This window comes from Euprymna scolopes, chromosome 36, assembly GCF_053919585.1.
Source record: "Euprymna scolopes isolate OS-2025 chromosome 36, ASM5391958v1, whole genome shotgun sequence".
Classification (NCBI taxonomy): Eukaryota; Metazoa; Mollusca; class Cephalopoda; order Sepiida; family Sepiolidae; genus Euprymna; species Euprymna scolopes.
The window spans coordinates 80,948,475-80,963,562 of record NC_136517.1 but is presented as its reverse complement, the minus strand read 5'-3'; the positions used below and the strand labels follow the sequence as shown (position 1 = coordinate 80,963,562).

The 15,088-nt window shown below is 36.4% G+C and overlaps 1 protein-coding gene and 1 pseudogene across 1 annotated transcript in view; both read left to right on the top strand.

Moving 5' to 3' along the window:
• Positions 1–15,088, top strand: part of LOC145260627 (GTP-binding protein 2-like) — a 93,164-nt gene that overhangs the window by 54,327 nt on the left and 23,749 nt on the right. Inside the window, exons 3-5 of the mRNA XM_080118941.1 lie at positions 1,825–2,009; positions 8,543–8,642; positions 10,078–10,275. Of these exons, the coding sequence (XP_079975067.1) occupies positions 1,825–2,009; positions 8,543–8,642; positions 10,078–10,275 (483 nt within the window). The remainder of the gene's footprint in view (positions 1–1,824; positions 2,010–8,542; positions 8,643–10,077; positions 10,276–15,088) is intronic.
• On the top strand, positions 10,862–11,090 carry LOC145260834 (U2 spliceosomal RNA; annotated as a pseudogene).

The window sequence follows — 15,088 nt, the reverse complement described above, 5'->3', positions numbered from 1 at the left end:
GAGGTTTCCTATCAGGGATTGAAGAGGCCATTCACTTGGCTAGCCAGAACCTAGTCTAAACACTTGTTTTAGGGGTCTGGAGTCCGGCAGGATCTGGAACCGTGTATGCCATGCTTATGCAGGGAGCACAAACTGCAGTTTGGCACCTCTATGCACACGCAAACTCACTATCTTTATCCATCTTTGGTCAAAGGCCTTGGAGTCTAATCTTTTCCTATCACGTCTGATCTTTACCTTCAGCTGGTGCTTAAAGAAGGGGACCAGCAAAAGATTCAACCCCGCACTTCTCTTGCTTTCTTGAACTCCATATCATCATTCTGGCCATGGCCAGGATCGCAAGAAACACCATTTGTCTCTTCCTGTCCCACGGCGACTCTATGTTGTGGATGACGTCGGACACGTCCAGCGGGCGAGGCTGCTTGGGATCGATGCAAGCTGTCACCTCATTGACATACGCCCAGTACTGTCTGAGTCTGCTGTAATCGAAGAACACATGTTCCGGCGTTTCCTCGGCTGGGATCCTGCAACAGGGACACCCTTACAACCTCACTAGTCTGGTACTTTTCAGTATGGCGTTGAAAGGCAATGTGTTTCAAGCCAATCGCCAGGTCAAGGAAAACTCAAGGAGTTGTTGAGATGACTCAAACCTGACACCCAACTCCCCTCTTTTCCCTCCTTTTTCTTCTTCCCATTTCCCCTTTCTCTTTCTATCTCCTCCACTTCCTGACTACTGGTTTCCTAACTTAAAATGTGTATCAAACATTAATACTGTAACTCTTTTCTCTCTCCCATTGCAAAACTCATTCATGTTCTGCAGGGTAGGGAACAAAAACGATAAAATTCACTATAAAATAACCAAACCAAACCAAACACTACAAACTAGCGATTGAAGATACAAAGAGCTTGAAGAACGAAAACCTTCTACAAAATAACTGGAATCAACATAAACCCTAACACCCAAAATAATTGGAGTCAACATTAAATAACCCAAAAGGGTTTGGTATGCCGTAAAACAAAACAACCAAACCAAACTCTACAAATAAATATTTGAAGATACGAAGAATTTGAAACATAAAAACTGTTTCCAAAATAACTGAATTCTGCATTAAATAATCCGAAAAAAGGCTGGTATGCCGTAAAACAAAACAACCAAACCGACAGCTTCCTTGGGGTTCCAAACAATTACGACCGATCATCAGCTCATCTTCACTCGACTGTCTCCATCAAGCTCTATCTACTGACTAAACTGTATATAAAAACTAAACTCTGTCTATTAAAAATCTTCCTTTCTAAATCACGTCATCAAAACACGTAGCCTAAAGAATCAAATCACCTGATGTTTTGTCACGTATTCATTTGTTATTATTTTTACAGGGGAATATTTTATGTTACACCAACCAATAGAAATAATAAAATGTCAGCAAATCATTTCTTCTTAAAAAAACCCAGATTTATTATAATCTGTAGATATAGCTCAGTGGTAGAGCATTGGACTACAGATCGAATGAACCCATCTTCAAGCCCAGGTGTACCTCACCATTTTATTTTAATTGAGTTCAATTTATGACAAAAGAAGAAATACCCTTTAAAATTTTATTATATATTAACTGAGATTCCTAACCTACTCAGTGTATGCTAAAATTCTACATTCTTCTTACAATTCCAACAAATTTTTTTGTTATTGAAATATTTTCTATTAACTAAACACTGACAATCATGCATGATCAGCCTGCCAGCATTTTCCGGGAACCAACAATGTCACAATAATTTTTATAATAGATATAAATCAACATTTTTCTTTGTATTTTCTTTGTTGTTTTCCAGTTAAAATTGGTTAACCCTTCACCGTCTCGGTTTGAGCACTTAGTGACCCAAATGAAATGGCGCCTTCAAGAAGGAGAAGGAGAAGCGATCTATGAGATTGGCGTCGAAGACAATGGAGTACTTGCGGGCTTGCAAAAACCAGAGCTTGAAGGCTCCGTGAGTACGTTAAAGAAAATGGCCCAAAAGTAAGTTGCTCTTATTTTGTAGATGTATTTTGCTTTCTTCAATTGTAACCATGGACGGATTATGACCTTTTTGGGGAGTCTTAAGCTAATTAAATTATGGGGAACTGTAGTGCAATGAATAAAGGTGTTGATGAGCAATCAGTTCTAAGTGACAGTCTTCTGAAGGTTCAAGGTTCAATTCTTACTCCAGGTGATAACAACCCAGATTAAAGATTATGGTTGACGGAATAAGAACAATATACCTCCTTTAATTAAATAAACGGTTAAGTTGTAAATGCGGTATTGGTTTCCTAGTTTGATACAAAGATTCCAAGGTTTATAAAAATGCGCCTGAAAAAGGTCGGAGGTCACATCAGTTGAAACGTTGTGAAAATAACAACGAAGATGAGAATCGTTGTCTGAGTGTTAATTTATGGACATCAATAAACATACCCAACTTTAAGAATGACGGCAGATATAAAATATTTAGCAATTTATATAGCAGGGATATCTGACGTTGTCTGGGATTGAATGATGATCAACACATTTTTCACCCTTCCATGTTTTTATTGTCATCGAAATCGGTGAAATCACCCATTTTTTCATCAAATTGATTGCCTGCTAAAGTTGGGGACCTACTGCAGTGCACTGGGAGGAAGCTTCACGTAACTTCCAACAGTGACTTAATCACAATTGGTGAAAACCAGTTTGTGGACTTTTTAAAACTTTTCCTGTTGGACTTAAGCGATCTGCACATTGTCATCGACGATCATCCTCGTTGGCGGCGGCGGCGTCTGGTTTCAGCCATTTTCAATCTTATCCATCTATCTATTTACTATTATATAAAAAGTCACTTTGTGTGTGTGTGCGTGTATGTTTGCATGTGTACGTGTGTGTATGTTTGCATGTGTACGTGTGTGTATGTTTGCATGTGTACGTGTGTGTATGTTTGCATGTGTACGTGTGTGTATGTTTGTGTGTGTGGATTTGCATGTGTTTGTGTTTGTTTGCATATGTTTGTGTGTGTGTGTGTGTTTGTTTGCATGCATGCGTGCATGTGTGTGTATGTTTGTTTGCATGTGCATGTGTGTGTGTTTGTTTGTATGTGCATGTGTGTGTATGTATATTTGCATATGTTTGTGTGTGTGTGTTTGTTTGCATGACTGTGTGCTTGTGTGTGTGTGTGTGCATGTGTGCATGTTTGTTTGCATGTGCATGTGTGCGTTTGTTTGTATGTGCGTGTGTGTGTATGTATGTTTGAGTGTGTGTGCATTTGCGTGTGTGAGTTCCTTCCTCATAGGTTCCAAATCGGCTGAGTCTATTTTTTGCAAATTACACACAAAGGTAATTTATATGTCTGGCAGTGCTCTTAGATATGCTTTGTACAGAAATTCATCTGATAAGTATTAAAAAGGAAAGAATCTGATCTTAGTTTTACTCTCTTATAGATAAAGAATAGAATTTTTTACGTTACACTGACCAAGAGAAATAATAAAATCTCAGTAAATCATTTCTTCTTGAAAAGAAAAACAAATTTATTGTCATCTGGAGATATAGCTCAGTGGTAAAGCATTCAACTACAGATCGAATGATCTCCTGTTCAAGCCCATTTTATTTTAATTTTTTTTATTAATGAGTTCAGTTTATGATAATAGAAGAGGTACCATTTAAAATCACTACAAATAATTTCTTTGTTTACATATTTTAAAACTAAACATTAATGAGAAGTGAGTTTCCTGAGCATTCCTTGTCAAGTCCAACTATCAGCTGACATATTATTGTAAACAAACACAGACGGAATTTGATGAATGACATTATCATTTTTATTTATTTACTTTTTTTTGTGAATTAATTTACTGGGCAAATTATTCCTCGTAATCTATATACATAAAAGGCAAGATGTGTGTTACCATTTCGTGTATGTCTCGCAAAGGCTTTTCTCGCACACGGTCCCGGGGGGGGGGGGAGTAACGATCGCTTAGAAGTGTTTATATAGGCCGTAGTTAATAATATCTAGGATTTGAGAACGCATGTAGCGTCTAGATTTATTTACGTCGATTTTTACAAAATTATTGCTATTTTGGCTTCTCGCGTGTTGATTGGGCTTTTTCGTATAAAAAGCGAAACTAATTCAAAGTTAACAACGTTCTCGGCATCGCGCCGGGAAACGTCCAGAAGCAATCAGCTTTGATCAATGTAGGGACAAAGTCCTCTCATATCAGACAATTGCTAATCAATCTGGAAAATGGGGAGCTGCTATCCCCCTCCCCAACATCTGTTGGGGAAAAAACTTGGGTAAACAAACCCAAGTTAACTGCGTGACTTCTATTTGACCTCAATAATTAGGTCAAATAGAAGCAGCAGAGTTAACTTTTATTGCTGCCACCTGTCAATAGTTAAATAAATAAATTCATACGTGTTTTCCTTGTATGTCTCCGTGGCCCAGTGATTAACGTCGTACGTCTTTTTTTCACACTTTCATTTCCAACTTTGCCTCAAGGGTTCGGGTTCGATCCTCATACTCACCTACCAAAACTTTTCTTTTTATTTTAGTTTAGTTTGATTTACGCAAAACCACACACACCTCAAAACACCTGGTCATCGCCGGGTACCCCCCGCTAGTATATAATAATTAATAGAGGATTGATTCTGTAATAATACATATGCAATCTGCATAAATTAAAATATTATGTTTAAGCGTATTGTATGACCGGGCAATGCCGAGCATCTAGCTAGTCTATTATACAAGATGGAATGATAAAATTGTCGCCCTATTAAAGACGGTGTTTGATTGAAAACCGTTTTTTTTTTCTTGAAGACCATCTTCTAGTTGGCTAGTTGTGTACAAATTCCAAGAACAATAGGAACCTTCTACCATGTCTGTAAGTGACACAATGTTCAACAAACAAGATCAGCGATGCGCCAATGTACAACTCATGCTCTCTACCAATCCAAGTTATGACAACAGGACCATTGCCAGCATCCTCAAAATGCATCACTGGATTGCTATGAATAACAGGAGCATGCCCAGGGTGATGAAAACAGTTTCTGGCCTTAGTTATGGTCTTAGTTATGGTCTTAGTTATGGTCTTCGGCATAGTTTCAAGTGAGGGCCACATCATTCTACCTCACATCTTCGAAGTCAGCTTGAAAGTAAACACCAAAGTGCATCTGGATGTGCTGAAGAGTATGGTGAGCCCTTGGTGCAATCAGATGGCTGCTAGCAGACCCTGGGTGTGGCAGCAAGATTCGGCACTGGCCCACAAGTCCAAAGACACCCAGGTTTGGCTTCAAAAGGAATGCTACGACTTTGTACCCTTCTTTCACTGGCCCCTTCTTCCTCCAACCTGAACCAGCTGAACTACGTTTTGCCATACGCTGAGAATATCACCAACATGACCTCCCATAACACCAAAGCCAGCCTGATCGCCACCATCTGTCGAGTATTCGCCATGCTCCCACTGGTGCTTGTGGAAAAGGCATGCTTCCAGTTCTGGACCTGTATTGAAACAGTGATTGCGGCTGAAGGTGGCTACATTGAATAGATGTCAGCTCTGCTACATAATCAAGTTACCCGAATTGATTTTTTTCAATAAAATTTTAAAATAAAACTGTTGTGTTGTTTTCTTTAAGACGACAAATTTATCGTTCCACCCTGTATTATGTAAATGAGAGCTGAAGGAGATTGGGGAAGAGAAATGTGGGAAGAGCAGGAGAGGGGAAAGAGAGAGAAGATAGACGAATTGAGAGAGGGGTTGAGAGATGGAAGTTTTAATATAAAAATGTTACACACACTGTTTATTGTTCCAGGTCGTCGTAGTTGAAATAAAGAGGAAGTAAATATATTTAAGTGACCAAATCAAAAATTTGTGAATTCTTTTGTTTTTAATAAGAAAGAATACATACTTTTGATGTAAATTCTTAGAAAAAAAAAATATTTGTGAAATAAATATTTGCGTTGATTGAGATTGTCGGACTGACTTCCTCATCTTGGTAATAATAATAAAGGGTTGGGTTCGAGACTTCTAACAAACGGTTCCCCAGTTCGATACAAAACACCTGATGAAGGCCGGAGGGCAAAACGGCCGAAACGTTGTGACTATAACAACCAAGATGAGGAAGTCAGTCCGATAATCTCAATCAATGAAAACGCCTCATCTCAAAAATATAGACAATTACTAAATATTTGTGTTGTTCATATATTTATTTATTAAAGATATTATCATACTATTATACGGTATAATTATGTTTAACACTCCGGTTCCCATCAGATCACCAAAGTTAAGCAACGATGAGCCTGGTCAGAACTGAATGGGTGACCATTTGGGACTTCCAAATGCTATATGTGCTCTCCACTTATCTCAGCATTGTTTCCAGTCATCCTGGACTTCTCCTTGCCACTGGACTCAAGCAATGCCGATTCAGGAGAGATGTGGTTGGAGATTGCGCTACTCTTGCCGCACAATTACACACGCAGCTGCCATTACAAGGGGTATCCTTTGTCCTTTGAGACTGAACGGACGCATCGATTATCATACTGTTGGTTTGGCAACTAAGTTCTTGCCGTTTTTAAATATATTGTGTTTTTAAAATTTATTTGTTATATTTTATTTATTTTGATTTTAGTTCGAGTTATTTCAATTTATTTATTTTCAGACCATCAAAATGGAATGTCAAGTTGAAAAAAAATGTACACTATTAGTATATATTTGTTAGTTTTTATTTTACTTTAAAAAAATGTATGAACTTAGTTGCCAACCTAATATTTGGATTGCGCAAACTACTATTTTCCCATCTTGAGTGTTATTTTCACAATGTTTCGGTCAATGTAACCTCCAACCTTCTTCAGGTGTATCTTGTAAAACTTGAGAATCTTTTTGTCAAACTCTGGAATCTACATTAAAATTTCAAGCAGGACTTTTTATTTAATCCACGGATGTAGTATGCTCTCATTTTGTCAGCCATGACCAGGTGGAAGTCTTAAATAATTTGTAATTGTATTATTAGTATTGCTCACACTGAAGATTGAACCTTCAACCTTGATTATTACAGCTTTCATTTAGACTTGAGTTTTATCTAATACTATATCCATTATGCCATGGGCCCTTTCGGACAATTCTCGTATAATTTTAGTTAACATTTTTCTTTAACAATCAACAATCACTGTTCCTATTTACAATGCCTCCCCATGGGACAGAGTTAGACACCAGGGTCGTTCTTTAATGTGGAGAAAAGGAACAAAAATAAAAATTGTCTCAGTTGTGAAGGATTTCTCCTCCACTGACAGAGAACAAGAAATTGAAGTGCAGCATCTGAAGAACAGATGGTATTTATTTGCTCCCCCACTGAGCAAATTAGGCACAAGGCCGTTTTTAATGTGAGGTTAAAACCAGCTCCCCTAAAAGTAGGCAAAAAGGGGGCACTCTGGTTACCAAAAATAATAATTGTCCCAGTATAGAGGGCTTCCTATCCATTGACTGGTACAAACTATCTTAAGTGCAGCATCTGCCGGAACAGATACTACACTTTGATCTTGACCCGACACTGTTATTTAATAAAAAAATAAATAGTATAAACAGTGCTTCTTTAGTATTAGTCATAATTGAAAATTGCATTTCAAGTAAAAACACTCTGATGTACTTACTTGTTATGCAGAAATAAATTAAAAAAAAAATAGAAAAAAACAAGTGAATGAGTTGAAGATTGCAAAGAATTTTTTATTAAAAATGGTTTTATCATATTTTCTCAATCTAGCATTGGATGACAGCAGAAGTACAGGAAGTTCATATAGAACAGGGGAGATAAGTCATTCTTTCATGTAAGCAAGTAAAAATGAATGACGATGTACGATAAAACTGCAGTTCACAATGAAATTAATTTTTTCTTGTAATTAATTTTTTTCTTGATCATTTTTTTATCTTCTAATTTTTAATGAGGATATTTATTTTAATATGACATGTAAAGGCATCTAAGTGTTTTTATTTGAAAAGCGATTTTCATTTGTGTAAAGAAATACTATAAAACCTTTTAATCTAACTTTTCATGTGCCTAAAAAAAAGCCAAAAATATTTGCGAAATAAATATTTATGGTGTTCGTGTAACAGCGCGGATGTTAGCAGCAGCAGCAGAAGACCCGACCGGCTGTGTGATGTGGCAGTGGAGATAAAAAAAGGACACGTGTTCAGAGAGATTAGAGGGGTATTCAAAAGAGATTCAAGAGAGCGAGATGCAAGAGAATGACAGGGAAAGATATGTCATAGGAAGGATATTCAAGAGATATTTAAGACACGAGATAAAGGAAAAGCATGTGTTGAAAACATGACCCGAATAATCTTGCTATATGAAGCAAAAAAAAAAGAAAGTCGAGTTGTTCCTTGTCTTTGTTTCTTTTCGACTGTCTGCATTCAACATGTGGGTCCCGTCTGTTAACATATTAACAGCCATCTTTCATTCGTACATTTATTTATTTATGAAAAAAAAAATGTTACATTTTTAACGATAAAATTGTAAAAATGTATATTTTGAAGCAAAAGGGAAGTCTTTTTTTTTTGCAGACTTGGTGCTACGATTACGATACTAAGGGAGAGAACCGTGGAAAATGACAGCCGGAAAGCTTTGCAAGTTCTTGTACGGAAAGTCCCCGATGATCAACAAGTGAGTTCTAATATTTGGCAATATCTTTGAGAGATGAGCTATTGTCGTGATTTGTATCACTTTTGTTTTCTGGATACTTGTCCTTATCTATTGCTGAAAATTTGTGGACAAGTCAGGCACAGATCGAAGTTTATTTGTACCCAAATATGGCTAACTTGCAGTAAGGATGAAATCTACTTAATTGTCATGTAAATATTGTCATGTTGCGGTAATGAAAATATCAAATAATTAAGAAAAATGATTAGATAAAAAATTAATTATTAATGAAAACAATTTTGAAAGACAAATTGCAAAAAATAAGTTTTGCTAAATTGGCCCAAGTTTTTAGTTTTCAGAAAAGGTTTATTTCTCTTTCGTTACGATTCGAACTCTCCAGTTTCTTTTCTTTTTTTTTTTTTTTGCAAAACTCAATTTTTTATAATTGTCTTTGTATTAATTTTCATTAATAATTAATTTTCTACCTTATCGTTTTTTGTAATTTTTGGATATGTTCATTACTGGGACATGACAATTCAGTAGATACAGTAGATGACTTGAAATTCAATATTTCATATTTCGAATTTCGATACAATAACAAAGAAGAACCAATTTTTTATTACTGAATTGAGATCTTGTATAATGCCTAAAAATGGGGATAGAATGCTTAAATTGAAAGGAAAAAATTATTTATTTTATTTAAGAACTGACTCTCCTATAAATAGGACACTGGGTATTTGTGATATCTTTTAGAAATCAAGAGGTTATAAATTCACGATAAAATTTACACGTTACATATGGTAAAAGAAAAGCAGTTCATACAAAGACTTAGGAGGGTCATTCTAAAAGTAATGCCTCCTATTTTTTTTATTCCGCCTGAATGGATCAGAAGGGATTGCAAATTGCATTGTTATGATGACTGAGCTTATGCATTCACGACCCGAAAGTTTCATCTCTCTGTTACAGATATTGATGGTAAAGCAACCCATCATGAAAGTGCGTCAGAAGGAGAGATGTGTCATTGAATTCCTGGCAATTAAGAATGGTGGTGACTATGTAGAAAAATTAATCTTGGAGCATAAAAAGTCACTAGTTTTAATGGCATCACTTCCATATTCGTAGCTCTTCAACATTTTGAATTACTTTTGGAATGATACACATATGATAAAGAGCACTCCGGACACCCATGCACAGCCATCGTTTATTGTTGGCAAAAGTGCATTGAGAATGGTGGTGACTGTAGAAAAATAAATTTTGGAGCACAAAAAAAAAAAAACCTATCACTAACCCTAATCCTGTGTTATAACCCTAACCATAACCTTAATGTTAACCTGACGTTATCCCTAATATTAACCATAATCGTAATATTAACCTTATCAATAACCCTAAGCTCTACCCATATTTTAATCTACTATTTACTTCTCCAATAATTTGAACCATCATCTTTCTTTCATTTCAGTTCATTGATTTACGGCTTGCTGTGTTAGGAAACGTTGATGCAGGAAAGAGTACATTACTCGGAGTTCTGACGCAAGGAGAACTAGACAATGGTCAAGGGAGGGCACGTCTCAATTTATTCCGTCATTTACACGAGATCCAGTCAGGACGAACGTCGAGCATCAGTCATGATATCTTAGGATTTAACAGTATGGGACAGGTTAGTTAAACAACTAAATTCAACATTTTTTTTACTTAAATTGATGGCCTTTTGCAGTTGTGAAAAATTTCATATTTTTATTAGCATGAGAATTGTTGGAGCTTAATGAAATTTTCAGGATGTATTAATTTAATAATTAACTGAATATTGACATAAAAGTATTTTCAAAAACCTATTAAAAAATAATTATAGATTTTTTTGGTAAATTTTTACGACGTGCCCCAGCGTATTATAAACACACCAATATTAAGAACGGCTTTCGGAATAAATACCCCCCCCCTACCCCACCTCGAAAACTGTTCTTAACATGGAGATGTTGGGTGGGGGGGGGGGGGGTATTCCAAAAGCTGGTCTAAAGATGGAGTGGTTGAGGGTGCTTATACTATGCTGAGGCAGGTTGTAAAAAAATACCGATTTTTTTTTTCACAGAAATTTAAAGGATGAAATACGTTATGACTGACGATACATGTTATCAATTTAATACAAAAATAAGCAAATGGCATAATATAATTTCAACAGATTTATTCAACAAATTACAGAGTAAAATTGTAAAGTTGTAGCTGCTGGATGCGTGCTCATTATTTTGTTTACGTTTCAACCTTTTGGTCAAGATCAAAGTGTAGTATCTGTTCTTCAGATGCTGCACTTCCATTTCTTGTTCTCTTTCGGTGGAGGAGAAATCTTTAACGACTGAGAAAATTTTTATTTTTGTACCTTTTCTCCACGTTAAAGAACGACCCTGGTGTCTAGCTCTGTCCCGTGGGGAGGCATAGTAAATAGGTACGTCTCAAACTCTCATGGTTGCTATACTCTTTTCAAGGGCAATAACTCTCCCTTCTTCAGTCGAAAGTAAATAACTGTATTAAAAAAAAAAAATTTTTTTTTAGAATGTACCCATAGTCGAAACTCAGTCATAAACGAGATAATATAATGCAAATATGAAAAAATAAATTGTTGCTCGTTTCTATACATAAATTTAATTTATAACAGATTTATTCAGCAATTTACAAAGTTAAATAGTATCTTAGAAGCCGCTGGATGCGTGATATGAGTTAAAATATTCAAAACCTGTGCAGAATTTGAACCAGACGTAACTCACCGTCCGCTCGGCTTTGCACGGAACATGAAATCATGCACTTGGATTTCATTATAATCTGACGTTAAAACACCGACCAATGTGTGACAAAAATAGCCTTGAACCCCTGGAGGGGCATAGGCCATCCACAACTTTGTAGATGCTTTTGTAACAAGGGGTTCTTTTTTCGGGGTGAAGGTGCTGGCCCTGCACCCAACCTTCCCAGAAGGTACATACAGCACACAGCCTTTCCACATGGTCACCCATCTGGTACTGGTCAGGCTCAACATTACATAACTTTGGTGATCTGGCGAGAACCTGTGTGTCAACGTGATTGTGTCGTACAAATGCATATTTAAGGAGCAGATGATCTTTGGTGAAAATATTGGAGAAATTAAACAGTTTACAGAGTAAAATTGTAAGGTAGCAGCCGCTGGATGCGTGATAATTATTTTGCTTACGTCTCAAACTCTCATGGTCGCTAATGCTCTTTTCAAGGGCAATAACTCTCCCGCCGCTGTTTTACAATTTGTCATTGTTCTGAGGGAGACAACTCTCTTTTACTAAGAGATCCGTTCATTTTTCATCTCATAATTTAGGACGCTAATAATGATGTCAGTAAGTTTTCTTTACCGATTTACAAAAACATACTTTTATGTTTTTCGTTGTTTTGTTTTTGGAGGAAGGTGGGATTTAATTATAGAACATGTATGGTTTTTAACAAGTGCTTCTGCAGTTTAATTAACCGTTTTTGCATAAGTAATATGCCAACATTAACTGAGCAAAAGAACTATTTAATATTTCATAAAAATACTTTTTACATCGGGTGTGGGTGGGCGGAGGGTCAGGGGTGTTGTGACGGCTGTATGGTTTTGTAAACTGCTTGTGAAAACTTACTGACAGCATTATTAGCGTCCTAAATTATGAGATGAAAAAATGAATTAATCTCTTAGTAAAATAGAGTTGTCTCCCTCAGAACAATGACAAATTATAAAACAGTGCCACTCTCCCTTCTTCGGTCCAAAGAAAATAACTCTATTTTTTTTTTTTTTTAAGGTGGTACCCATAGTCGAAACTTGGTCATAAAAGAGTGATGCATAGTGGTGGGGACACAACATTCATATAAAGGGGACTGATAACGACATTTATATATCTGCGTACACAACGACGATTGCGATGACAATTCTTTTAACACATATTATTAATAGAAGCTTATATTTAGGTGAAGAGACGTGAAATACAGTTCATTTAAACATGGAGAAGAGAAATGCATTATTGATGATGGCGGGGACAGACAGTTGCATTTTGGAAGTGTATTTCATATAAAATTTATTTACAAATATGATCACAAAACACATTATCTTTCATGTTGAAAGATGACAAACGAAGACTTATAAATATGATGGTCTTTATTGCATCCAGATGAGATGATCAGGGATTCGAATGCCTTGCTGATTTTTACATTATCTTTTTTCTCTTTCTTTCACTTCCGAGAGGGGCTTAGTTAACTCTCCTCCTTCACGACTTGACCCTGACTGATCTGTCTCTACTGTTCTCTCTCTGACTCTGAACTCTTGACTAACTGACTCTCTGAATATATTGTAAATATCTTTCTGGGTGACCATTTGGGACTTCCGGGTGCTGTATGTGCTCTCCGCTTATCTCGGCATTGTTTCCAGTCATCCTGGTCTTCTCCTTGCCACTGGACTCAAACAGTGTCGATTCAGGAAAGGTGTGGTTGGATATTGCGCAACCCTTGCCTCACAATTACACGCGCAACTACCCCTACAGGGGTTATTCTTTGTCTTTCGAGACTGAACAGAGGCATCATCATCTTTGTGACATCAAAGACGTGCTCCAGCCATGTGAATCTTCTCATGTAGATTTAAATACATGACTTCCAGCGTGCCTTCGCCCACACAAAGAGAACTCCTTGTTTTGTTTCCCATTGTCCTGACTCTGACCTCTGGTTTACCATTATTTAGTTATTTCTACTACAATCGACAATTCACTAAATTCCTGAGATTGCAATATGTATTCGCTTTTAACTTTTGAATACTGGGTTCGAATATGGCTTTTTCCTTTTAACAAATATTATTTTCAAACTTAGTTATGTTTTTCATTTAACAACTGGAATCTGCTCCCTTCCATATGTAACAAGAGATAATGTAATGCAAACATGAAAAAATAAATTCTTACTGAATAAATCTGTTATAAATTATATTTATGTATAGAAATACATAAATATAATTTATAACAGACTAGCATTTCAGCCCGACATTGCCCGGCGTTGCCCGGGTGTTTGGAGGTGTATGTTGACCCCTATTATGACCCCTTAACATTTATTGTTTTGGGCTCAAATCAAGTTATTAAGTTAGATCCATGTCCAAAGAACCTATATCTAAAATAGTGTTTAGACCCAAAATTGTCTGAGGAGTTTGATAGAGTTCTCAGAGGTCAAATCGTTGAACTTTGACCCGTTAACAGCGAAATTTCTCGCCAAAAACCAATCACTAAGATTTTCCCAAATCTCAGTACCCTGTATATCAAATTTCGAGTCTGTAGACTGGAAATTGACAGAGTTATTGCGTAGGGAAATGTACACAGACACACAGAGACACATTCACTTTTATAGATATATAGATTTATTCAGCAATTTACAGAGTAAAATAACATAGTAGAAGCTGCTGGATGTGTGAGGTGCATTAAAATATTCTGCAGTCTCTCAACAACTTATGTTAACTATTCTTCTCCTTCTCACAATTCTCAGCATTAAAATTTAATACACATCTGAGAAAACCCGCCTCTGCCAAAAGGAATCCCCCTCTTCAGTCTTTTTATTGAAATAGGCCGGCCTATAAGTAAATGCAGTGGCCATTTTTTTCTTTCTTTATTCTTCTTGCCTGACGCGAACACTGCATGCTGTATAAAATCAGGTTTGTAGTAATTTTTAATCACATGATGATTAAAATCTGATGTGAAACAGACACATTTTTTTTACCTCATGCTAGCTCTGCTCTTTTCAAGGAGGATAATTCCCCTTCTTCGGTCGAAGAGAAATAACTCTGTTGCTTTTATTTAGGTTGTACACATATTTGAAACTCGGTCATCAAAAAGATTATGCCATGAAAATGTGAAAAAAAAAAAAAAATGTTGCTCATTTCTATTAATACACAATTGAAATATGGCAATCTATAATATAAATCTGCCTGTTTAAATGTATGTATGTATGTATGTATGTATGCCTAAAGCTTTCGACAGAGGCGACAAATTTTCACAAGACCAGTATCGTTTTGAAGATCGACCCTTCAGACGACAAATATCGAAAAATTGGCTAAAAACATTAATTCCTTCACCCTAAACTGGACACTTTTCTACAAACAAGGGGGTTGCTTTTGTCGCCAATATTTTCGAAAATCATCTTCTTTTTTCGATTGACTAGCCTTAATTTAAACGTTTGTTACTTCCTGTTTGGTGATGGGTGCAACAGCAAAGACGTCATGTTTTTTTTTATGTTCTTTTCCTCTTTCGTGGTATGGGTTCGAGCCTGCCTACTATCACTTTTTTTTTGCTCAACACACACTTTCAAACACCCAGGTAACGCCGGGCACACAGGCTAGTCCAAAATAAAATAGCAAGGCTTGATGTTGCCCTTCACATAACGGAAGGCACATTTCCATAAAACATTGAAGTGTTTTGGAAAGACTGAAGCTGCTACTATAGACTTTCATACAACTG